The following is a 24,519-nucleotide window of genomic DNA, read 5'->3' on the forward strand; positions in this document are numbered from 1 at the left end:
CTGGACCACTAACTTGAGGGTCTCGTCCTTGGGGAGAGTCTTGATGGGTCTGTTCCTTTTCTTGTGTTTTCAAATGATGTCATGAACCGTGCCTACCTTTTCTTATGGTTATTCTGCTCAACAGTTTTGCCTGGTTAAGAAAAATTTGAACCAGACCCTCTAGTTCCTTCGCACTCAAGCTTCTGCTGGCATCTGCACATTCCCTGTATTCTGAGCTAAAGTCTAATCTAAATAACTACTACCTCTTTTGTTCTCCCCCTCCTTTCAATGCTAAGGGCTGTCCTGGGATTTGGGGCTGTATTGTCTTTCTGCCCTATTTATTCCCAATTATTTCTTGTACATTGTCTGGTTTTGGTGGCTATGAGGTGGCTCCAGTAAGTTGGTTGCTAATTCATCCTGGGGCTTGACAAGACAGTCTGAACGGGAGCATTCACTCCAGAGTGTTGGTGTTGGTTAAACAAAGCTTGGAACTGTTTTTCCGCACGACAAAATGGTCTTTGTGCTGGCCTGAATGCAGACTCAGCTGGAGCGTGACACGTGAGGGGAGATGTCGTTTGGAAATATAATTAGCTGCATGAGGAACTTGGTCCTTAGAGAAAAGTAGAAAAGGTTAGGATTGAAAGAGGAGCAATGTCTCAGCACGGGACACCAGAGTTTCCTCCCATGGCCCAAGGAGCTCCTGAATTTATGGACTCTGAGCTGACGCTGCTAATGAAAGAGGATATCCCATTCTGCTTGTGGGCATGTTTATATGCTGTTACATTAAATAAAGCTGGGGAACTGATTTAGGCTAAAAACTCATCTGGCACATAAGGATAGGTCCAAGTTCAAACAAAGTTTTCCTTCATTCTCCTTACATTAAGATGAACCCTTATGATAATCCATTTTTTCCCCTTCAAAAATATATTTTTTTTCTGCTCATGGTGACACAGGCATTGAGCCAAATGAAAGGAGGAAACATACATAGGTCTATGTTCATTTCAGTTTAAGGTCCCTGTACTTATCGCAAAGCATCACTGTGATGTGGCAGAAAGCGTTGATCTGTAATAACTCAATGTGACAAACTCACTGGCAGATTTTGTGCAGAACTCTATGGTATTCTACTCTGTGATGTGCATCCTGTAGAGCTATACACTGGAAAAAAAAAAAAAAAAAAAAAAAGTACTCTGGAAAAGTATAATCATCATGCAAAGGAAAAGTGAGTTGTTAACAATGGGAAAGGAATTGTGTGTCCTGGGCTCCTAGAAGACTTTGAAGGTTTGAAAGTCCCAGCAAGCTTTTTGCTTTCAGGTGCTTCAGGCTGCAATCTGCTGCTAAATGGAAGGGCATTTACCAGTCTAAGTTTAAGTGCTCATTGCATCCTCAGAGGGATTTAGTAGCTTTACTGACAAGTAACACCATTACCAGAATGAGAGAAAGTACAGACTGAAAGGTGATATCTGGAGAAGAGTATAGGGTTTACTCTGATGGAGAAATATCTTTAGTACCTGTTGTCTTCACTTTAGGCTGCTTTTATATGCTTCTAGACTACAGCTTGAATTACTGCAGCTTTATCCCTGGACGTGCTCTGTAGCATGATGGTACATCTTGAGCTACATGGCCATAACTTGACTGCCTCTCAAAGGACAAGAAAGGGAAAACTTGTCCTGTTTGAGGAGTGGATGTGACAAAGCATGAGACAGGCCTTATTTCTGAGGCTGTTGGTAGTAGAAAGATCAGGAACTGCAAAGACGGAGGAGACTGAAAGGGCTTCAGTGGTGCAATGTCCCTTAGGAAGGCTGATGCACGGAAAGAGAAGAGTTCACTGGGAGGGACTACAGCAAATGTGGTCATGGCTTTTACATCCCAGGCAGCTCAGTATTACAGTGCCCTGAGTGCTCCCTAAATCTGGCATTGCTCTTGCCATGTTTCTCCTGAGAAGTCTTTGTTTTTATGTACTGTTTTTATAGACTGATAAGATTAACTTTAATGTAGAATGGGATTCACAAGAGGAAGATGGAAAATGAACAGTCCCTGTATGAAGATCCAGTTTTTTCCTTGCTGAGGAGATGATTGGATCGTCTGGCTGGATGTGTTTCCAGGACACACTTTGTGCCATGTCTCACATTAAGGGGCTTTCCAGGCTTTTTTCATGGTGGAACAGCTGCTTCAGAGCAACAGACCCCACAAAGCTGAAAACGAAGCTCAGCAGTTCACCAAAATGTCTTTTTGCTTGGTTTCCTAACCGTTCCACCAGTTTCCTCCAACTGGGTGTAACTTCCTGTTGTGGCTCCTCAAGAGATGTGCTTTGCTGTTGCAATGTACAGTTTTGGACAGACACTGTTGAGGACAAATGCTCTTCCAGATGATCCAGGCTGCTCAGTCTGTTGGATACTTGGGAACTGCTTATGCTCCCATTAGCTTCTCCATTGCCCTTTGTTCTGCCCCTGTCATCATGCATGGCAGACAGGCCAAGAACATGACAGGCCTCAGAGGTCCAGCGACTCCCACAGATGATGTTTCTCAAGGCCTTTCTTGTTTCTGAGTGAATACTGCTGCTTGTGTTCCTTCTCTGACTGCAGACATGACTTTCCTGTACCTTCATTTAGGCAGAGGGAACAGAAACTTTTTCTATCCTGGAAAATGTTTTCCTAGAGATCTCACCATTCCTCGTGGGAGCCTGAAGCAGGCGGGTGGCTGAGTTTTGCCTAGCAGGCCCTACAGAGACTTTTGGGGATCTCCATCTTATCTGGAGACTTTCTGACTTCTTCATGTAAAACCAGCAGCTGTCATGCTGTGCACAGCAGGCAGACCCTTCCTTAGGGATGCATAACCTGCAGTTCTGGCTGAGGGGTGCACTGACTGTGTAGACCTGGAGACCCCACCAACAGCAGAGCCATGCATGAAGATCAGAATAAAACCTCCTGAATGAGCTTCACCGAAGCTCTGCTCAAGCTTGCCCTGCCCCTCCTCGAACACAGAATTACAAAAACCCAGGCAGGGGGAAGGAAGACAGTGTGACAGCCGGGTCCCAACACCCAGCACCGCTGCACTTGTTCAGTTTTCAGGCGTGCAGACATGCAGTGTGACCTCTGAATACCCCAGACCGTCCTGATTGTTTCCTTTGCACCCTGTGGCTGAGTCAACGTTGGTTTTGTTCACAAGGTGACGAGCTTAAAATCCCCTCTGTCTGACTGAGCTGGAATACGTGTGCAAGTGCTGTTTTACAGAGCTGATGGGGAAAGCCTGGAAGTGATGTCTGAGACTCGTGCTTACCTTATTGGGTGAGGGGATGTGGCAACTTAGGTCTTTTTGTGGTGCCAGAAGGGCTGTTTTGAAACCTGACTGGTGCCAGTACAGTCAGGTACACTGGGTGTCTGTACAGTGCTGCTGTTGTTGGGGTTTCTCAGCCCATGTACTGCATCACAGGGATGCTTTGGGGATGTCCCAATAAAGTCTGAGCTCAGGACTTCATGGGTGATCGGCCATAGGATTTGCAGGTAGGCTGGGAGGAGCAGCTCATGGTTGGAAGGAGCAATGCTGCATCCAGACCAGTAGGTGCCCCAGACACCTGCTAGGACTTCCCCGGTCCTTTCAGTACAGAAATAACCAGATTAGCCTTAGGTTGGGGCAGTGATGTTCCTTTGGTGTTGCGCCTGTGCTCCTCAGCCCCCTGGCCATGGGCTATCCTGGCTGGTGGAGCAAAGCCGTGGGTATCTGCACCCTTGCTTTGAGACATGCAGCTTGCATTAAGCCACCTGTATGTGGTGGTTGGGTTTTTTTCTTTGCCCATTTTGATACGAGAAGAGTTTGGGAAAGTCTTTCTGAGGCTGTCATCTACCACACATTCTTTTTGTTCAGCCCAGATTAAAATCTTTTCTTGCAGAACTAAAGGACCAGATAGAGAACAAGCTCCTCCTACAACAGTTATCTTCCCTCCCTCTCCCCCTCTTCCCCACACCAAAAAAAAAAAAAAATAAATAAAAGAGAGAGAGAAAGCAGTCAGGCATAAAAAATATGAAAACCCACCAGACAGTTACTCAGTGATCCTAATAAGTGATCCTACCACCCCCACCGCCTGCCTACTGTTCTGATGAAGCATTTGAAAGTGCAATGCTGTCACTTATCCAACCTGATTCTTTTTCCCTGATTAAGCAAGCTACTCACACTTAGAAATTCACAACAAGCTTGAACGCTCTCGAGTACCTTTGAGAAACAACTTTATCTTTGTGTCTACAAGACAGGGTGATTAGCGGTGGTGGAAAATAAACTTTACTATCTGCCCTGTCCTCCTGGTGCTGTGGGGTGAGGGCTGTCTGGCTGCTGCTTTGTTTTGCTTTTTTTCCTGGTTCAGTTGCTCTCTCTGGGAGGGGCGAGGAGGAGCCTGGATTCCAGCGTTTTGACCTGGTTGCATGCACAGAGCTTTCCTCTGGGACGATTCAGCAATGTTGCTGCAAAAAATAGCCTTACGGTCACGGGGAGCTTGATATATGAAAACTTGCACACTAATAAGATTATGGAATTTTTTAATGCTTCCTGTTTTTCAGACAAATGAAATTTAAGAGGCAGTATTTACGAAGGAGAAAATACTGTTGTTCATCTATGTAGTATGTAGCTGTGTTTGGACCTGAGCGACCACTTAAAACCAGGCCACTTAACTATCCAAATTGCAAAATGTCCCCTATTCTGTGGTGCTGTATCACCTCCAGCTCTGGGATGACAAGGAAAGGGAGCTCCTGAACAGGGTTTGGTGAGTTTAGAGAGCTCAAATGCTTGTGTAGCAATGAACCCAGCCTCCAAGAAGCTTAGAAAACGAGACACTCCCACCTAACTTAGTCACCCGGGGAAATTTTTATAGCCCGTGATGAGATATTCAAGGTATTTCTTCCCATGAAGTGTAAATAGTAGGCTTAGGCTTAGACGTCTGACTTCTGGACATCTCAACACGAGGAGAATGAGTCTTGTCTGCTATCTACAGAAATCAGGGTAGAGGCTTAGGATGCCTTAGAGTATCCTGCCAGCAGACAGCCTGAGTTTAACTCTTGCTGGGGACAGTGCAAATATGCTAGTTACATCTCTATCAGTAAATAAATTAGGTCTGGCTCCATAGCCAAGTGGTTACAGCATAACCTATGAGTAGCTGAGCTCTCCTCACCTCCCCAACCTGCGTGGCTACGTGCAAGCTGCCTGTTTCAAATGGTCCCTTGGCCATGTCTGAGCATTGTCTGGGACTGTGCTAGTTGGCACACCTCAGAACTGTGCCAAAGTCTGCCACCAATTTAGCAATCTTCACAGCGTGATGCCAGCACTCATTCGCTTGCTGTTGTGGGTCTAGCCTTTGAGCCTGCACTCCAGCCAGGCCAAGGATAAAAGTGGACAGACCATATGCAGTCCCTTCATTTTGCTGTTTTGCTTCACAAAGCTGAATGAGTCCGAGTTGTGTGTTATTTCTCTCGGTTAGTATCAGCTGGCTCCGCCCGTAGTATTTTCACCACCTGGGCTTTTTCCAGATTAGTCTCTCATGACGTGCTATTAGCTGGCTGGTACGCACTTCCTCTGATACATTTCTTTTGGGAGGTGAGGCTAGGAAGGAGGAAGCTGCCGAAGCTACTGGAGTGTGCTCACATGGGTTTGTTGATTTTTTTTTTTTTCTTTTTTTTTTCTTTTTTTCTCAGCACTTCAGTTGAAGTGCTGCCCACTTCCACTTTAGGCAAGCTGTCCCTGTTGACACTGGAGTTGTGACATACGACCAGCAGTGCAGTGTCCTGCTCAGGAAGGAGTAACACCAGACTTCTGTTCCTCCAGAGGGCTGGATGCTTTGCAATGGCTGGCAGGGCTTTGCAGCTCCGTATGATAGCTTACGATGCCAAAAGGTGCAAGCTGAGGCATGCAGGCAGAAAACTGGTGAGAGACGGGAAGAGATGCTCTGCTTCATCTTTTGTGTGACCTCAGGGATTTCCCTTTGGGAGACTGAATCTGGCACTAAGCAAGATTAACACACACCGAGAAGTTTAGGGTCATCTCGGCCACATGGAGAAGCATCGTGGTTGATATGAGAAATTCTTCAGCTGGGGCATCAGGGAAATGGGTTGTAGTCTCAGTGGTCTTCTGTGACACCACCTCATCTCTCTTGAGCTGTCGGGTTTCTGTTTCCTCTTCTAATATTTGTAAATGCTTTTTGAGGACAGCAATTACATCTGCGTGTGAATGCTGCTGAGAGCAGGGAAGGCTCAATGTTTGCAACGAGCACCGAAGCCATCAGTAGATGGATAGCCTTGCAGGGACTTCACGTGTGCCTTTTGTGTTGTATCCAGGACATGTGTGCAGCTGAAGCTACTGCATCGTTGCTCCATGCGGAAGAAAACTTCTCGGCGTGCCTGGCACGGATAGATGCCCTCATCTTCAAGCCTCTGCTCCAGGCAGGTAGGTTGGAGAAGATTAGTTCTTTGCCTCTAGATCTTCCCTTGGGTCACTGGCACACCTATGAAGGGAGTTATACCTGAAACCTGATGGCTGAGGGCTTGCTGGGGGCAACCTTTCATGCAAGGCGAGGACTGTGATTCCTGTTGGTTTTAGAGGTTAATCCAATTTCTAAGCAGTATAATTTCCAAGGCTTTTTTTCCAGCATGACACACGGAAATCCAGAATGCTTCTTGCATATGTATGACCCCTGAACTGTGCCCGTTCTGCCTCTCTGCTCTTGGTCTCTGCTCATGTCCATCTTTGAAGGTGAAACTTGCGGGTGCAGGTTCTAAGCTGGCAGTAAATCAGAGCAGCTTCACTGAAATAACAAATACATAAATATTCACAAGCTTGTCTGGCCAAAAGTGGTGAGACTGGATTAGGCCCCTAGGCTGTTTCCCTCCTATGCCATCTTTCCTTTTTGGTCTGTCCTCCGAGGAGACTGGGAGCAGACCTTTGGGCCAGGGGCAAAAACTCCCCCAATTTTCCTCTGATGCTCGTGTCTGAGCCCTGCAGGCTGTCGTGACCACATGCCCCACAAGAATGGAGAGGAGACGGCCTCAGAATGGATAACTCGTGCAATTACTGACAAGGGCCCAACCCTAAATAATCATCATCACCTTCCTCATTGGAATTATTTTCCTATACGAATATATGTACTTCACACTGACAAATTGGGCTGATTACTTGGTGTGGGCAATGTGGGCACAAGATTCCCTGGATTTAAGGCTTTTTGATGGCCTTTTTTTCCCTCTTTCTGCCTTAAAGAGCCTAGTGACCAGAAAGGAAAGGAGAACTTTAAGCTCTTCCTGCTCCTGAATGATCGGTTTCAAGCTCTCTGGAACCTCACAGAGGAGAATTACCGGATAGTGAAGCAAAAATGCAGCACTTCGGAGTCATTCTGCATCCAGGATATTTACATTGTCTGGAAAGGAGACCTGTTTCTAAGCCTCTACATCCAGTAAGTACAGAAGTATTCTGGAGTAAGAATAAGGTACTGAATTTATCAACTACCTCTGCCAGCCATGGTAAGTTAGTGCAAAAGGGATGCATTTAATATGCTCGGTTGTGTTCATTAGTGTTCAGTCATCAGGTCAGAGAAGGGACTGTATTCAGTATCTTTGCAGAACATCTAATAAGTAGTCTTTTTTATATTGGCTTGTATTTGATTTGGCTTTTAAGAGGTAAGATTTGTCTTGCGAGTACATATATTGTATTATTTTTTTTAAATTCATGTTACAAATGGGAAGAAGACCAATAGGAAAACCTGTGCCTGGGGGACTTCTGAGAGCAAAGGCTGAGTTGTCACAGGAATAGGAAGGTTTACATGAGAAGGTTTAAAGGACTGATGGGGGGATGAGGAAGGAGAGATGTCACCAGACACAGTTCATATTACCTGTTTGTGACATGTTTATTTGGTTTTGGCAAGGGATATGATAGCAAATGATGGATGTAGCATGATATGAAAAACATACTGCCCCATAGCTGTTCCTACAATTAATTACATGTCTGCTCCCCATCTGTCTGCAATGCAAAGTAAATGTTTGCCAAAGCCACTGGAGTGTGTGTAACCTGTATGTTGATGTCCTACCACGACAAACAGGCTATGGGCACCTGAGGTGATGTAAAGATCAGATGATGTTTGGTCCTTCGTTCATCTCAAATACTGCCAAGCTCTTCTTAGATGGGCTGGTACCATCTGGGTGGTTTGGCACCCACACAGGACTGGGAGATGGACATTCTGGCTCTTGGAGATAGTTGTTCATCTAGTAGTCTTGGTTTTGTATATGGGTACACAGATGGAGGGAGGAGGAAGGACTATTTTTTGTTTTGTTTTCACTTTGACAGCATCATTTTGGGAAGTGATGCACTACAAACTTTGCCTTTATGTGAACAGGCTTTGGCGCTGAGTATGTTCGTTTGGAGCCTGATTCAGTGAATTAGAATTGGTTTGTCTTAAAAAGGCACAAAAGAGATGAAAACTTGTGTTGAGGTTTCAGCCGGTGAAAAGGAGGAGCTTATCTGAAGATCTCTTTTCCTCTCATTTTGAAATTAACTGTTTTTGTTGGATGTCCTAAAAAAAAAAAAAAAATGCTGGTTCCTACCCACCACTGCTGACTCACTCTGTGCAAACTTAATGTCTCATCCTTCCTGCAGTGATATAGGAGTAAACAAAGCCCCTGCTTAGGGTTCTGAAAATCAGTAGTAAATACTGAAAATGTAATCAATGATAATTAGACTGAACAGAATATCTGATTTATCTGAAACCACTACTGGAAGAAAACATGGTATTTGCTGACAAAATACAGCTCGATCTCCCTCTAGTGTGAGTTCAGATACATTGACATGGACGCTTTGACTTGAATTTGCCACCAGTAATGTAGGCCTGATAGATGTACTTCGAGCAGCAGAAATTCATACATCTGAAGTTGATCTCTTGCAGTTGGCCTTTGTAGATTGGCTTTCCAGGGCTTTTTGCACAACTTATGCTTGTGCTAAAAGCTGGGAAGACTTAAAGCTCCTAAGACACTGCTAGTGCAAAGTCAATGAGAAATTTAAGCCACTGAGGACAAAAAGGATGCAAGCCGAGGTGGGAGGTCCAGTAGCTGTGTCTTTGCCTCACTTGAAAATGTGGACCTGACACATTTTCAAATGATCTTATTCCTTCTGTCATTTAAACCTCATAGCTAACATGCATCTTTAACTCAACTCATGTTCATGTGTGTGTTTTTTCTTGCCAACAGATATTTCGTCACTTTTGCCAACTATGTTGTAGTCCATGGCTTCGAACACGCCACAAAGAACAAAAGGTCAGTGAAAAATGCATATTTAAAAGGCTGATAGGAACACAGAGATACTGTATGGGTTAAGACACTAAACAAGCATGAGCAGCACTGCACCTTGCATCTCTGTGTTGTGGTGTAGCTGACTCTCCTCTGAACTGACCAGAGCAGCTGCTGAAAGGTTTCCCCTGCTGATCTCCCTCCATCTCCTTTGTAGTAGGCACAACTCAGACATTTGGGAAAGAGGAATCCAATAAATTTGGGAGTTCAGGAAAGGAGTGGGACCTGAGGATTTTGTGGGAACCTGGCAGGGAATTTCCACTGCTGGTTCCGGATATTGTCAGAGTCTCATGGAAAACAGCAAATGAAAGCATGAGAGCAGGGCATGAGAGGATTTATAATCACTATATCTGAGTCATTCAGTGCACAAACCATCATGGAAGTTATGCCATATTCCATGCATCTGTGGGTGTGATTCGTATTTGCAAGAGCAGTTGGGCCAGAGACGGAACAAATGAAGCTTTTTTCCTCATTGTCCTATTTTGGTGTGTTTGGTGTGCAAACATTTGCACTATGTTATCTCCTGCTCTTTGAAATCTTTTAATATATTTTCTGGGAGTGAGGTAGCTTGTAGTGCTTGGAAAGCAGAGTAGCAGCAGTTTGTAGAAGGACTGGTTGCTGAGCCTTTGTCTTAATTTGTCACCTTGCAGCGAAGCCTGGAAGCACCACAAGACAGTGCTGAAACAATTCCTCACGGACTTCACCTCTGAGACCTCCATGTCACTGGCCTTATACACTGTCCTTCACAAACCGATCCGGGACCACATAGAGCAATATATAATACTCCTCACCAAGCTGAACGAGGTTCTCAAAGAGGTAGGGGCCTTTGTGTGATGTTACTTATCTGGCTCATGTTAACATCTTATGGAGAACTTGAGAGGCTTTGTGGTGGTGGGAGGGAATTCAAAGCAGGCTGGAAGGAAAATGCTTTCCAGTGGACAGCCAAAGTGGTGCTAACCAGAACTGGTGGAGCACAGTCCACCTGAAGGTCCCAAAGCAATGAAGAGAGGATCCTCTAGCATAGTCCGAGCTACTCATCATAGAGAGGAGCTGCAAGGGTCAAGTAACTGACCTAAGACTGCACGCTTCTACTGGCGGCAGGGATAATGTTAGAGCTGGAAGGGTTTGGAGGATTAACCTTCATTAGTCCTTTGAATTCGGAGCTGCTGAGGGTTTTGGGTAGCCGTAGCCCCGAGAGTAGATGCCCTGCATACCCATGCCTGAAGCATTGATCGAGTCCTGCCTTCCTTTATCAGGGCTCTGAAAAGGACGTAGTTACCAGCGCTGTCAAGGAATATGTGAAGCTGGAGTCCTTCATCAGCCAAGTCCTGGATGAAGCTTGTTTTACCAAGACCTTGTGGAAATCCTTGGGCTACAAATTCACAGTGAGTCACAGATACATTGTGTATATTGGCAAGGGGCTCCTTGGGAGGTCTGCTTATCCATGGAGAAAATTTCATATGGATCAGGCATCTGGGGCTTCACTTGGAAACCAGCAGGGCAATGTGGAAACCTTGAAGAAACATTATGACTGCTCACTGCTTTAGAAGTTGAACACTGTGTCCAGTTCTGCTGTCACTGCTAGCTTGTGCCAAGAGGTATCTGGCCTCTGCAGGAACTGTTGGCTTGAGTTGGATGTCCTCTTCTAACTTTGGTGTTTCCTGATGCTCTTGTTCCACAACCTTGACCTTTGTGGTGCTTTTTGCAGGATATGCTGTGTGTTCCTGAAAGGAGGCTGCTGGAGGATAGCAGAAATCTTCCCATCTCTGCCAGCACAAATCGATCAGACAGGATCTTGCTCTTTGATGATGTCCTTGTCTTAATTCAGGTAAATTTTCCAGCCTTTCAGGGGGATTGGAAGGGCAGCAGAGATAAATGACACTAAAATTAATGTTCTTGTAATGTTGAAAGTGCAGCAGAGCTTGGCTATGTTGAAAACCTTATCTTGGATCCATGCACCTGTGGTTTGCAGTGGAGAATAAGAGAAGAAAGCTTAGTGGTGTAGGAATAGAGGAATATCCACGTATCTTTTTTTACAGTAATTGTGTCCTATCTAACTGCCACAGACACCTTTTTAATAACCCAAGCCCATGCCTGTGTGTAGATCTGTTGATTTTTGTCTTTGCTCATTCAAAGGAGTCCTGATGGGTCAAAAATCTCACACTTCAAATACTTGAACGTAGGACTAAATACCAAGTTCTGTGGCTGACTCTGCTGGTGGCGTATGTGTAGAAGTTGTAGGTATTCTTGGGGCTTTTTCAGGGATTTGGGGCCAGGGTGTGGAGCAGTCAGGGAGCGTCTACAGCCACGGATGAGCACACAGCACTTGTTCAAAGTTGTTCTGCGGTATGTTAACGAAGTCCAGCTTGGCTTGATCTTACTGACTGCACCTGTAATCTAGTCTGGCTCTCCTCACACGCACCTCACTCTGCTTTCCCTTTAGTGATGTGCCAGTGCCCCAGGTGCCTAAACACATGACTGAGCTGATACATCCCACAGCCTCCTTCAAACACGGGCCCTTGTGATAATGCCGGGCAGCTTGGCTGCCAGGGCCTAGGCCTCAGGAAATGGAGTAGTGATTATCTTGTTCAGCTCTACGCAGCAGGTTTCTTAGCTCTGCAGTGATCTTGCTGTGAGCAAATCCCCCCAGGCTCCCTTTGCAGTCAGGGGAGAGGAGCACGCGCTGCCTGGGTGCGGTTCTTCTGGCCTGTTTTAGGTGCCAAAACTGGGATGAGTTGAATCATGCCCTCAACTCCATTGGCCCCTGGGATGAGAGCCCAGGGTAACCGTCTGACGGGGAGATATCTACATTGTAGACATCTCTGTTCAGCCAACGGTTTCCACCCACTGTGTCTCATCTGCTGCTGTGACTGTTACTGGGGCATGTGGAGACATAACTGAACTGGGATTGAACTGGTTATCTTGGGATGCTGATGACAGCTCTGGTGTTGGGAATCCCATCCTTCATTTTTTCCCCAAATCTGGTAGATACATCAGTGATTAGCTCATGGTGAACTCCATGGTGCCAGTACCCAACCTGGTTCAACTACATCCTTACAGACCAAGGCTGTAACGTAGGTACCCAGACTTTAGACAGTGAAGGGGCATGTAATATTTAAACACAGTCTTTAGCTATTTTTTCAACTATTTCTTATTTTTGTTGCATTCTTGATTAAAGTGGTAACTCTTTAAATGTCCTCATAGGCCACTCTGTGGCTGTGTCATTGAGTCCAGATCCTAGATAAGCAGAATTAGAGCATGCCTTGTGTCAGGGATGATTTGGGAGCATTTCCATTCAACAGGGAAGAAACTCTACTAGAGATGAATACATTCTAAAAGGTATCTTGAAACAAAAGGTCTGTTTCTGTCAGTGGTAGAGCTGTGGATTTATGGACCACTACTTTAAAGTGATAAACTGAGAATGTTTTTCCTTCTCCTACATTTTTTCAGTCTCTGAGATCCGTCATCATAGTATGAGATAGATAGATGAACTATGAAAGAGGGAATTTACTGTGCTGCCTATCTTGCTCTGCTGTTCAATGGATTAACACAGCAAGGGCAAAGTGTAGGGGTTTACATCAACATAACATCTTCCCCCTTTTATTCCAGGGAAACAGCTTTCAGAGCTTTGATCTGAAGCTTGTGTGGGTAGATGAAAACTGCAGGGAGAAATCAACTCCAGGACTGTAAGTAAAAAATCTCCTCTTGGAGGTGTGGGGGGAAGTTTTCAACTTAATTACTTGATTGTGGAACTGAGATAATGGTTCAAAACTATGTCTCAGTTCCTTTCTCCCTAGTGGGGTTGGTTCTGGGCTACGGGCAAATGATTGCAGCACTTCTCAGGTGGGATCACAGCAGCTTGGGCTTGCATTGCTTGTGTTTGATGACATCTTGAAATCAGTAATAAAATGATTTGGGTAGCAGACCTAGAGAACAAAGATGACTTGACAGTTGAGTACTTCTCTAGAAGGAAAAAATTGGCTGTCAAAGTGACATTAGCTTCTGGAGAAAAAAAAAGAGAAAAAAAAAAAAAAAAAGAGAAAAAAAAAAGAGTTGACTGAGAAACATTTTTTTCAGAGTCTCTGAAATGTCTTTTGTTTTGCAGGTATGGACTCCGCATTATAACCCCAGAAGAAACATTCTTTCTCTCTGCCAAGGACCCACAGATGAAGGTTAGCAGCAGTCAGGACCTTTCTGTTTCACCTGAAAATATTGTGTGAGCAGCCTTGAAATAGGGAAATGGCATAGAAGGGATGACAGCTCCATAGTGGGAGCAAAATGTTTGATACTGAGTGGAAGCTGACATATCAGTAAGCATCAGGGTTTATGCTTCCTGATCAGAAGACAGATTAGTGGGCTCTGCAGCTGCTTAAATGCAGCCAAAACCCTTTGTGTGATTTCTCCTCTCTCTCTCTCTTTTTTTTTTTTTTTTTTTTTTTGATTAGTTTCAACATAATAATAAGTAGCATAAATTTCTCTTCATGGAACCAATATCTTCCTGAGGTGGCTCAGATACTCAGCAGCAGATATTAGAGGTCAGGGTGCTGGAATTGGAGCTGGGAACAGAACAGGTGGGCCATAACTCACCAGCTCAGAACATCACAGAATTTTTGGGAGCCCCATGGCTTTTTCCTGCTTATCCTGGAGTATCTCTTATTGTGGACAATTTGGATTTCTCCGCTTGTACCTTCAGCTCTCCTCTTCCTCTCTTCCCAGGCTGTTTGGCAGTGGAAGCTGAACCAAGCCATCCGCCAGGCTTTGAACGGGAAGCGAGATTTCCCCTTGTGGGGTAAGACTGGAGAAGGCACCGAGCCCCCGTCCTGCCGCTTCTTCACCTACGTCTTCAGGCTGGAGAGCAAGTTCAAAAGCGCATCCTACGAGGGCGAGTGGCACTGGGGAAAGCCTCATGGCAAGTAAGGAGCCTTTTCTGCCCTCTTCCTGAGCAGGAATATGCAAGGATGGCCTGATGTCTTGACATAGTGCTGCTTGGATCCAGTGGATGCACTGGAGGATGTATAGATGGCTGTGGATATGGAGTTGTGCATCCCATGCCAAAGGTCTGGACCACAGATTGGGGGCTGGTGATCTCCTGGGATGTGCTGGCTTCTCTGGCTCCTGCCTCACTTGTTTCCATAGGGAAACCTGGTGTTGAGGACAGATTTGGGGGCAGTTGTGATATAGTTGCTTGCTTTCAGGGCTTGGTCAAAGTATGAGTCCTGCCACATGATCTACGTATTGCAGATATCTTGCTAATGATACTGGTTTATGCAGTAAATTTTAGAGGCTGTCCTTAATGTGGCAGTGATCACGTTGGAGGCACTGCACTGAATTATGCCAGTAATTAGGGCTCAGAGTTGAGCCAGTGCTTATTATCAGGATCTCTGCCTGAGGCATAAAATCTCACCGTTGTGATAAGGAAAATAAAATAAAACAAAAAACTTTGCATGTGAGAAGCGAGGCATTTTCTCCCATGCTATCAAAATGTGTTTTAACAACTGAACAATTATCAGAGACTTTTTTTTTTTTTAATTCATTAAATACAAAAGATGCTTAAATGCATTTCCTGGGTACATGAGAACTGTTCACTAAACCCAAACCAAATTTAAGAATTAGCTATGCCAAAAGGGAACAATTTATAAAAGAAAAGTTAAACAGTCCCAATCAAAATCTATTTGATAAAGGATAGAGCACAGACTATGTTTTTGTGAAGAAAATTCAAACACGACCAACTTTGTCAGACACAAAAAAAGTTGCTATGGGATTTTTATACGTTCTGAGTTTTATACAACTTTTATATGTGGTTTGTTTCTATTGAAGCAAAAAGGGTGCCAAGACTTGGTTTGAAAGAACCTTAAAATAATCACAATACCCAGAAACAAAAGCTTGACACTGAATTTTCTGTGGAAGAGTTTGTGCCTTGCTTCGGAACATCATTAAATAGGCGTTTGGAGTAAGGTTATGTTTGAGGCAGTCCTTCACATAATCGCCACCTTCCCCAGCAGTTATCCCAATGAAATTAGAAAATGAGATTAGAAAACCACTCTGTGTGGACACAGAGGGACAAGCACTGCTTGTTACTCTTTGACTTCTCCTATCTTCAGGTTGGAAGAAATGTGATGAAGAAGTTACCTCCGTTGCTTCAGATTAAGTGACTTGATTGAGGCATCCCAAAAAACTCATGGCAGAACTAAGTGACTTCTGGCGCTTATAATACTTGGGCTTTCAGTTGCTTGCTGTCATTCCCACCTCTAAAACTGGTCTCCTATATTACTTGATACTAATAAAGGGTTACAGAAGAGCAAATCTGGCTGTGATGGCTTGTCCAGCTCTTTGCCTTTTTGTCCCAGTACTCCTGATGCCTTGAAGTGGAGGAAAGAAACAGTCCTGCTTGAACCATTCCTATGACTGGAGCTGGTGTTCTGTTTGTTTTGCTCTATTTTGCTTCCATTCAAATTAGCAAAGCAAAAGGAAATGTATTTTAAATCCACTTAATTGGATCTGACCACTTCCCTGTATCTTAAAACCCAAAAAAGAGTCTGTCACGTGTAGGTGTTGAAAACAACCTTGGTGAAAGTCAAGACAAAATGTCAGGGTTTTGGTACTGCACCAACTTGCACTGTCTTTGGTTGGGGACATGTAGTGAACTGGCTGTGTCTGGGCTGTTGCAAGAGTTAAAACAGTGAGTGGGTGTGGGTGGAGTGGGAGAGGAAGAGGGAGGAAATTCATTCACAGCTGGGAAAGGTTGTGCAATAATTTGACCAGTATAATAATAACTGTGACAGTTCCAGTCTCATCGTTGCATTGTTACCTTGTGTAATCATTTCTACAACCCCAGCACAAAACAGGTGGAAAGATACAATCCCTTTAGGCCAGTACTCATCTCTTTTGTTTTCATTGTGCCTGGTAGAATGAATTAATTTCTGGGCTGTGGTGTCATTAACTTGTCTACAAGGATGTGCCCTGCTGGAGCTTCAGCTGGCTTAATCATGTGCTCTGCTTCAATTAAAAAAAGAATCATGTGCGCTGTCATAAATGAATGACCCAGCAACTCTACAAAATGATTTTGAGATAAAAGAATTTGGAAAAAAGATTCTTCCAGCTCATTCCAGGACATGAAAACCTTACGGTATCAAACCCTTCGATGCAATCCAAGATCCCAGAGGTGCCCAGAGAACTCTCCCTCTCCTTGTCCCCTGAGGAAACATTCTGATGTTAGCAGTCTCTAGGCTATTGATAACTTCTGTTGCAACTGTGTACATCGCTGGTGATCTTAGTTGTGTAACACTGCCTTCAAATTGCAGGGGGACAGTTAAGTGGCGTGATGGACGGAACCACGTTGGAGATTTCAAAGAAGGCTTGGAGCATGGGTAAGCCTTAAACAAAAATCCTAAGACCTTTTTTGCTTTCAAACTAAGCTAAGGAATAGTTCCTCTTAGAGGTATGGAGATGTTGGTTATCTTGCCTAGGGGCTCTATTCACTGTTAGAGCCCAATTTATTTGACCTATTCTGGTCCCCTGTATTAGGCTCAATGAGTTGTAACTTAGTGAGTGGATTGCCAGTGACTACAAAAAAGGGAGTGTGTGCAGATGACCTGTTCAGATGCAGACATGTCCATTTGATTGGATGAATCTCACCTTTGATCTCCAAATCTAGGTGAATTCTTTCATATAAAATACCTTGGAAAATCTGTTTTGGATATCTTTTAAAAATTTCTCTTAAATCAGATTTTTTCAGAGGGAAAGAAAACATAGTATGAAGTTCAAACATTATTTTCAACAAATTTGAGAAAAATCAGACTTTTAGATTTCATATTTCTAAACGATTTTCAGAATAGGTTATATTTTAAAATGTCTCAAATACTTAGTGTTGGGTTAAGAAAACATTTCATTAATGTCAGAAGTAAAACTGGCCCCAGACATTTTAATCACTTCGGCAGGCCCTTAGTTTTTAAATCTTATCCAATACAACTGAGTCTTGTTGTCGTGCTGACCTCCACCATATGCACCCTGTAGGTTTGGAATATGTCTTGTCCCTCGCCGATCTGAAGACCGGTATGACTGCTACAAATGCCACTGGTATGAGGGCAAGATGAGAGGCTATGGAATCTGTGAGTAAGTAAAACCCAAAGATGGACTCTGGTTAAAGATGGTTATACATGTAGCTTCACAACAAGCTATAACCATTGTAACTACTCTGTGTCTTTTTTGTAAGGATGTTGTTGGATATTTGTGCTTGTGGTTGCGAGTAGGGAGTGCATGGTGTGCCATCAGCCCTGGACAGGCTTGGAGAAGCACACAGCACTCTCTCAGCTGGCCATGCTGTCTGACCTAAACCTTATGTAGAGCAGTTTCCTTAATGGTGGATTGGATCGTTGGTCTGGGAATCATAACCATTATCCTGAAGTGGACTGCTTCCCCCAGTTTGCTTCTCTTGCTCACTCAAATTCTGAGCTTAAGCCCAGAGCTTAATTTAGGAAGAGAAGGGCCAGGTGCTTCTGAGAATAGTCTTTTGCACAACTGTCTCTCAAAGTGTTGCTCTAGGAATTTAGCTGGATGGATTCTGGCCTGTAAAGCACCCTATTGTGGGCATATGGCAGTGTCCCAGCCTTACCTTCCATCCCCCTTCAATTTAGAAGGCCAGAAACAGCAGCAGAAGGGGTGGGCAAAGAAAGGTGAAGGCAGATCTGTCTTCCTGCTTGATCTGACCTACTCCCACCCTGGATTAACCTGTTGTCACTGGGATCTGGTTGGCAAGAGGTCAAGCGCTGAGTAGCCTCTCGGAGGACAACTGCAAACCCTAAGTGTTGTGTGCTCAGATTATGTTGAAAGCTATCTGTTAAGTGATTAGCTTGCATCATGGATGTTCCTAATAGTGAACAACTAGAAGTTCCAGAGTTAACTGTCAAATATGTGCAATATTTAGCAGGCAGAAGTGCCCAATGTACTCACTTTTCTGTCTTGCTGCTCCAATAGGAGCTATCAAATAGGCACAGAATCTACAGATTTTCTCTGTATCCCTCCGTACAGATATGGGAACGATATGGTCTACAAAGGCTACTTCAAAGACAATGTGCGTCAAGGGTTTGGGATACTGGAGAACCACTCAGCTGAGCACCCATTTAAATACACGGGACAGTGGGAAAATGACAAGAAGAATGGATACGGAGTCTGGGAAGACAAAGACAGGTAAAGGTGGTGTGTAGATCAGCAATGGCTGTAGGTGCCTGAGAGTTTTCCCCCTCTATTGGCACGGGGAAAGCCTCATGTTCTGACAGGGGGAATTGGGAAGGAGTAATGTGTTCAGCCTCTGCTATAAGGCCTGAACTCCTGGAGAATTGCAGAGTTGGGTTTGTGCAGTAAGTCTGGCTTTTATGCTATGTGGAGCACTATATCAGGTAAACATAGCCTCAGTAGGTGATATATCAGATTGACTAAAATGTAGTGAAATAGAAGAAAAAAAAAATGTTTTCTATTGCATTCTAGAGGGGAGAGATACATAGGGACATGGCTCGATGATCACAAACATGGACAAGGCATTGTAGTCACCCAGTCGGGTGTCTGCTATCAAAGGACATTTCATGCTGACAAAATGGTGGTAAGTATCCATTTTCAGTGGACTCTAGGTGTTGGTGGGACATGGAATTCCCCCACTGAGGACAAGATTAAGATTTCCCTTCATAATTAATCTCTGAGGGAAAATAGAAGGCAAGAAAACTTAAGCCTTAATATTTTACCACAATAACATTTTTGAAGAACAAAGCCTAGATGAAATCTTCCACTTCTTACCACCTTCACAAGGTACAGGTAGGAACTATGTGGGAGGCTCTTTTCTCCTTGCTAATGCTAAGACACTTTGTAAGCTTTGCTGTTCAGTTGATCATCAGGTCACAAGTATAGAACAGAACTCACATGAAGTGCTGTGCTAGTATATGCAATGCTATGCCTGTCTTGGATATCATCAAGTCTTTACCTTGCCAATGTGAGCTTACCTATGCTCAGCTGTCTTTCCAGTTCATTGAAAATTTAGATGTTGCTGTAGAAAGCAAAAGGGACTGGCATAGGAGAGCTGGCTGGGAAATAAAAGCATTTCTTCTCATGAAAAATACGCACTTAAAAAAACAAACAACCCCCTCCCCTCACACCGAATTAGGACAAAATGTTTAGCATGGAAACTCTGTTGGAAGGGCTTTCCATAACAGTTCCATCTGCAGGGAACCAAAATAAAGCTGTCTTTTGGTCTGCCAGCTGCCAAAGGCTCCTTTAACTTCAGAAGGCTTCCGGGTGGGAGCAATCACTTCAGTTTTCCTAGTGGAAAATTGGTATGGCCAAGAAGCTTCCCGTGGAAACCTTTTATTTTTGCCAAAAAAGGGCACTTTCCATCAAGAAAACCATTCCAGTGGAAAATGTGTTACAACTCTAAAAGTGACCACATTTTCTGGCTGGTATGGGTATGTATAAACCTTTGGGCTCAAACCTTGGGCCAAGCCCCAGTGAGAAGAATCTTACCCCACTGGCATAAATTATTCTGTGTCTGTTCTGCATTTTGGTGCTCTTCCTCTGAAATGCGTGCTACTGTAAGCAGTCTTGGGAGTTGGGAAGTAATGGAAAGAGTCATTTCATAAGTGCTTAGGAACAGCTCATTAAAGCCCCATTGACTGCAAAGCAAGGGACAAATCTAATTCTTCACGGCAGCTGTCTTCCTCTTTTCTCTTACAAAGAATGACACAATTGGCTACAGTCACCAGGAGGTCATAGGATCAGGAGGGTCATGAATTTGATCCATATCACAGCTCTAGGTGACCACTCATAGAGTAGGAAGCTGCTATTTCTTCCTTGTTCTAAGGAAATAAATGTAATATTACTGTCAGTTAAAACCACCTGACTACCATGTATGTCTCCTCCATGCTGGGATGCCTAATGGGCTGTCTCTAAAACACCTCCTTGCTTTCCTCTTGAGTATTTCAGATGATATGTTGGGCTTTCATAAAGGTATTTGGAACCTGCAGCCCATAAATAGTCTGAGCCAGTGGCTGTTTCTAGATGAACTGGAGTAGGGAGGGGAGTTAGTGTCATGAATTCATTGCTTGTGCTTTTCAAATGAAGGGTTCTGGGATTCTGCTCTTGGAAGATGACTCGGTCTATGAAGGAAACTTCACAGAAGACCTAACCTTTGTTGGAAAGGTGAGCATGTACTTCATCTCTCCCTTCCCATATGGTTCCTTGCTTTCTAAAAGGCCAATAGATTCTTCAAAGTCCCATACCCCATCCCTCCAAAAAATAACATTTTCCTGTTATTCCCTGCCTCCTCTTGTTATCTTTTTCATTCACAGAAGGGAGGCTGCAGCTAAGAGATTTCAAGAGGCAGGAGGATGAAGGCTTTAGTTGTTTTGTTTTTTCTTTTTACACAAGGCTTTGTTGTGTTTTTTAATATTTTTTTTTGTTGTTGTTGCTGTTGTTTGTGGGAGATATTTGGCTGCACTTCACAGCTGCAGCTAGGATGTTCCTGTATTCTTAGAACAAATGTTTTTGCCTTTGTAGTGGCTTGGGAGCACAGGAAATGATGCATGAAGAAAACAGAGCTGCAGTACCAGTGCTCTGCTAGCATAACCCACATGTTAACATAGCTGAAGGATCTTGGAAGCTTAATTTTACAATCTGGCTAGTGCACTGACATGTTCGGCATTTTTCAGTTAATCTTTAAGTGAAATATCTGGTTAAAGTGCTCATCAAGTGCCCTGTTGCAGGGAAAACTAGTCCTCTGGCTTGTTACAGAAACACGTGGCAAGTTTGACGGGATGTGTGTGGTCAAATCAGACTGAGCTGATGTCAAAATAGATACTCGGTGAGGGTAGCAATTGCAAATTAGCCCCGTCATTTACTGACTTGTCATGGGAGGAAGTGCTTGTGTCATAATCTTCTTCAGCCAGAGGTGTTGGGGTGAATTTACAGAAGCAGCTCCTAGTTTTTAGATGCAGCTCCCTCCAAAATTAATGTTTAGTTTGGTGGTTAGTTTAGAAAAATGTGCTCATTATCTCAAGACAGAATGCTTCCTGCTATGAGCAGTAAGGATTTCAGTCTTGCATTGGAAGCCAGATTAATTACGATATTGTTTAACTTTGGATTTGGTTTAATTAAAACCTTTTAAGTTTGAATAAAGCTACTGCCTGTCTTCTCCTGTATTTGCCCCAGAGAATTTAAGGTTTTTCTTGGTAGCAGAGAGCGTTTTGAAAGCTTTTGTGGTGAATATCATATGTTTCCCTCTACCCATGAGGCCAAACTTGTTTGTGGTTTTAATAACTAGAGGAAAAATAGAGGAGAAATTACAGTTTCATGTGTTTTAATTTTATAATGTAAAAAAAGATATTGGCTACTTGTTGTAAAATACAATGCAAGAGTCTTACTCAGTGATGTCTTCACCCTCCAAGACTCTACGTGTCACTCGACAGCAGAGATGTATTGTCTCCAATGATCACTACCTTAATGATGCTATTGTTTTGGATGCTGCAAATGTGCACTTCAGTGCTGAAAGTTGTTCATAGTCACCATTTCAGGAGCTGGCTCTGCCGAAAAGAGAATTTGAGATCTCGGTCCAGCTTGTTTCCTCTCGCTAATGAGATCTTGGCAGAATAACCCTGTATTTCTCTGTTGCAGGGAAAGCTGTCATTTGCCAATGGTTTCATCCTGGAGGGAACCTTTACTAACAAATCAGGGCAAGGTCTGCAGACACAAGGCATCCTGAATACATCGAACGAACAGCCGGATGAGAGGATAACCAAAACGTGAGCAAAACCAGCCTACTTCTTGGGTTGTGATTTGTGTTTTGACAATACCTGGAAGAGTACTGGACCAGTCCCTTCAGGGATGAAGGCAATCCTTGCCTAAAAGAGCTGGTCTGAAAACTAGTGTTTATACAAGGGGAGAAGGAAGAAAGGAGAGCCGAGCTTGTCCTTTAATCTTAATTAAAGGGAAGCAGAAACCAGATGTTCTTCTCCTGTCCTGCCACTGGCCACCCAGAGGTGCTCCCATCCTCAAGCTGGAGAGAGTTTTGGAAGCTGAATGTTTTGAGTAATTTGTTCATGTGTGTGTGCATGCCTTTCTGTGTATACACACGGGTCTGAAGCTACACAGACAAGGCTGGATTGCTGAAATATATCACTTGCTCCTTTCTTGACCCTCTGTGCTGCTATCCAAATATTACTAATTGATATTTTAGAGAGAGGAAAGCTACCAAAAATCAAGGAATGAAGCATAGCACGTGAAGCTCAGAAGGGCTCAGATTGGGTTGTGCTCTATGGGGAGGAAGGTGTGGAGCCAGGATCAGAGCACACAGGCAGTGGTACCAGTGCAGGACAGGAGCAATTGAGCTGAAGCTATCAGGCCACATCCTTCAGAACAGACTCTTATACTCGGGCCTGAGCCCCACAGAGGGATGCTCTGGCTGCCAGCCTGGCTTTTAACCTAAATGAGGGAGTCCCTGTGGAAAAAGAGCTACCTGTCCTCTGAGGCAAATTCTTCTTGCAAAATCCAGTTCAATTTCTTCATCTTTTCTCCTCAAAGCACTTCCAGTCCAGCAGAGCTTTTATATTGCAGAAACACCTCCTATTTGTTGTGCTTTTCAGACATCAATAACTGCTGGTGGTGGTCGTTCAACTGTCTCCTTGCTATCTGTCTTTTCTGCAGGCTTTCAGTTGAATTAAATAGTCTTTCTATTTTCAGAAATATCCATAAGTGGAACAGAAAACCTGTGATCAATTCATCATCAAAGTCTAAGACTATTGGCATTCCATGCACGGGGAATTAGTTTTTCTTGACCCAAAGTATCTCATTGCCAGGCAAATAGACTTGAGTTGCTTTTTCTGACTCACCAGCTAGGCACTACTGACTTCTCTGCTTCCATAGTTCTTATGTTGATATCTGATTATGGAGAACTTCCCGTGTTTGAAAGTGAAGTCTGAAATATATATACGGAGGGGTGTATAGAAGCCTAATGCCATTCTTGTGCAGTCAGCTGGGCCTCAAGGAATTCCCAGTAGAGAAGAGGTGGAAGGGAATCTATGACCAGTTCCTGGAGTTCATCCATTCCGGCTGCAAAGAAGAAACAGAAGAGTCTTTTACAGGGTTCCACATACAAACAAGCAAAGAGCTGCGGAAATCTCAGGAGTACCTCTTCTGCCACAGGTAGGAATATCGTGTGCCCTTGTGGCAACTGAGGAGCCCATCTGTGTAGAGAGGAGAGTGGTTTATGTTTGAGTAAACCATTCAACTTACATTGAGTCTGCCTTGCATTTAAGCTACGAACCCAAGAATTATCCCATTTTTCTTGTCCATGACACTATCTCTTTCTTGGACGAGGATGACTTTTAAGTCTGTCTGTATTATTGTGCTCGTGAGGCTGATTCCCCTGTATGAAAATTCGGGTGGGTTTCATGTGATTAAATGTAGACATCTGCATATGGGCCAGTCATTGCTGGCTCCTCTGCTAGTTAAAGCAGACCTACCTGACATTGTCAGCAGATTCAGGCTGAACTCATTTTCCCTGAAGAAAATGTCTCAAAAAGATCAGATGAGCGTGTGCAGGATGCAACTCAGGCAGGCTGTGAGGGGACCTGAAGGTGATGAGTTTTAGGTGACTGCAGCTGCTATAAGGTGGTGCATTTCCATATAAAAGGGTAGAGCAGAATTCCTTTGTTCTAATAGTCTTACTGCCTCCTTGGTATCCACCTGCAAGACCAACTGGGATTTATCCTAAAGCTTTCCTATGTGGCTTTTCATTCTCACCTCTTAATTTTCTAGGGGGACTGAGGATGTCTCCTGGAAAATAGAAGATATTCTTGAAGAGCTTGTCCACCACCAGGAACTGGAGTCACTACAGCGTTATTTAGAGAAGGTAAGGTTTAAAATCCCAGTGAGCTATGTCTGTCCATCAGACATGAACAAAGGTCACAGAAACTTGCTTTCTGTTAGCACATACAATACAGCCAATGACTTCAAAAGTCTTGTCTAAAATGTGTGAATATGTTTGTGAAGAGGAAGGCTTTCTTGCATGCCTTTTTGATATATTGTGTACAGCTATACAGGCCAGGAAAGTGCTGATAATGCTTTACTCTCAGTTCTCAAGCTGTGTCAGGGAATAACCAGCTGCTGGAAATGATTAATCAACTTCCATGCACTCAAAGTTGTTTTGCACTCAGCCTTACCCTGGAGCATCCTTTGCTCTCTCTTGCTTATCACAGCA

At 43.9% G+C, this 24,519-nt stretch overlaps 1 protein-coding gene across 6 annotated transcripts in view; it reads left to right on the plus strand.

Moving 5' to 3' along the window:
- The window catches only part of ALS2CL (ALS2 C-terminal like), a 61,204-nt gene that overhangs the window by 28,621 nt on the left and 8,064 nt on the right, over positions 1–24,519 (plus strand). For 4 of the 6 annotated variants that reach the window (XM_084510184.1, XM_084510183.1, XM_084510185.1 and 1 more), the window contains exons 2-18: positions 6,294–6,402; positions 7,210–7,402; positions 9,186–9,251; positions 9,935–10,100; positions 10,541–10,669; positions 10,993–11,112; positions 12,894–12,970; positions 13,390–13,456; positions 14,001–14,197; positions 16,586–16,651; positions 17,298–17,396; positions 18,312–18,470; positions 18,768–18,879; positions 20,388–20,465; positions 21,936–22,063; positions 23,289–23,462; positions 24,078–24,171. In XM_084510184.1, coding sequence (XP_084366310.1) covers positions 6,297–6,402; positions 7,210–7,402; positions 9,186–9,251; positions 9,935–10,100; positions 10,541–10,669; positions 10,993–11,112; positions 12,894–12,970; positions 13,390–13,456; positions 14,001–14,197; positions 16,586–16,651; positions 17,298–17,396; positions 18,312–18,470; positions 18,768–18,879; positions 20,388–20,465; positions 21,936–22,063; positions 23,289–23,462; positions 24,078–24,171 — 2,031 coding nt within the window. In that variant the 5' untranslated portion in view covers positions 6,294–6,296. Of the gene's footprint in view, positions 1–5,538; positions 5,609–5,691; positions 5,884–6,293; positions 6,403–7,209; positions 7,403–9,185; positions 9,252–9,934; positions 10,101–10,540; positions 10,670–10,992; positions 11,113–12,893; positions 12,971–13,389; positions 13,457–14,000; positions 14,198–16,585; positions 16,652–17,297; positions 17,397–18,311; positions 18,471–18,767; positions 18,880–20,387; positions 20,466–21,935; positions 22,064–23,288; positions 23,463–24,077; positions 24,172–24,519 lie in introns of those variants that run through there. The other 2 variants (XM_084510186.1, XM_084510181.1) reach the window with 2 other exon arrangements.

Source organism: Aythya ferina, assembly GCF_964211825.1.
Source record: "Aythya ferina genome assembly, chromosome: 2".
NCBI lineage: Eukaryota > Metazoa > Chordata > Aves > Anseriformes > Anatidae > Aythya > Aythya ferina.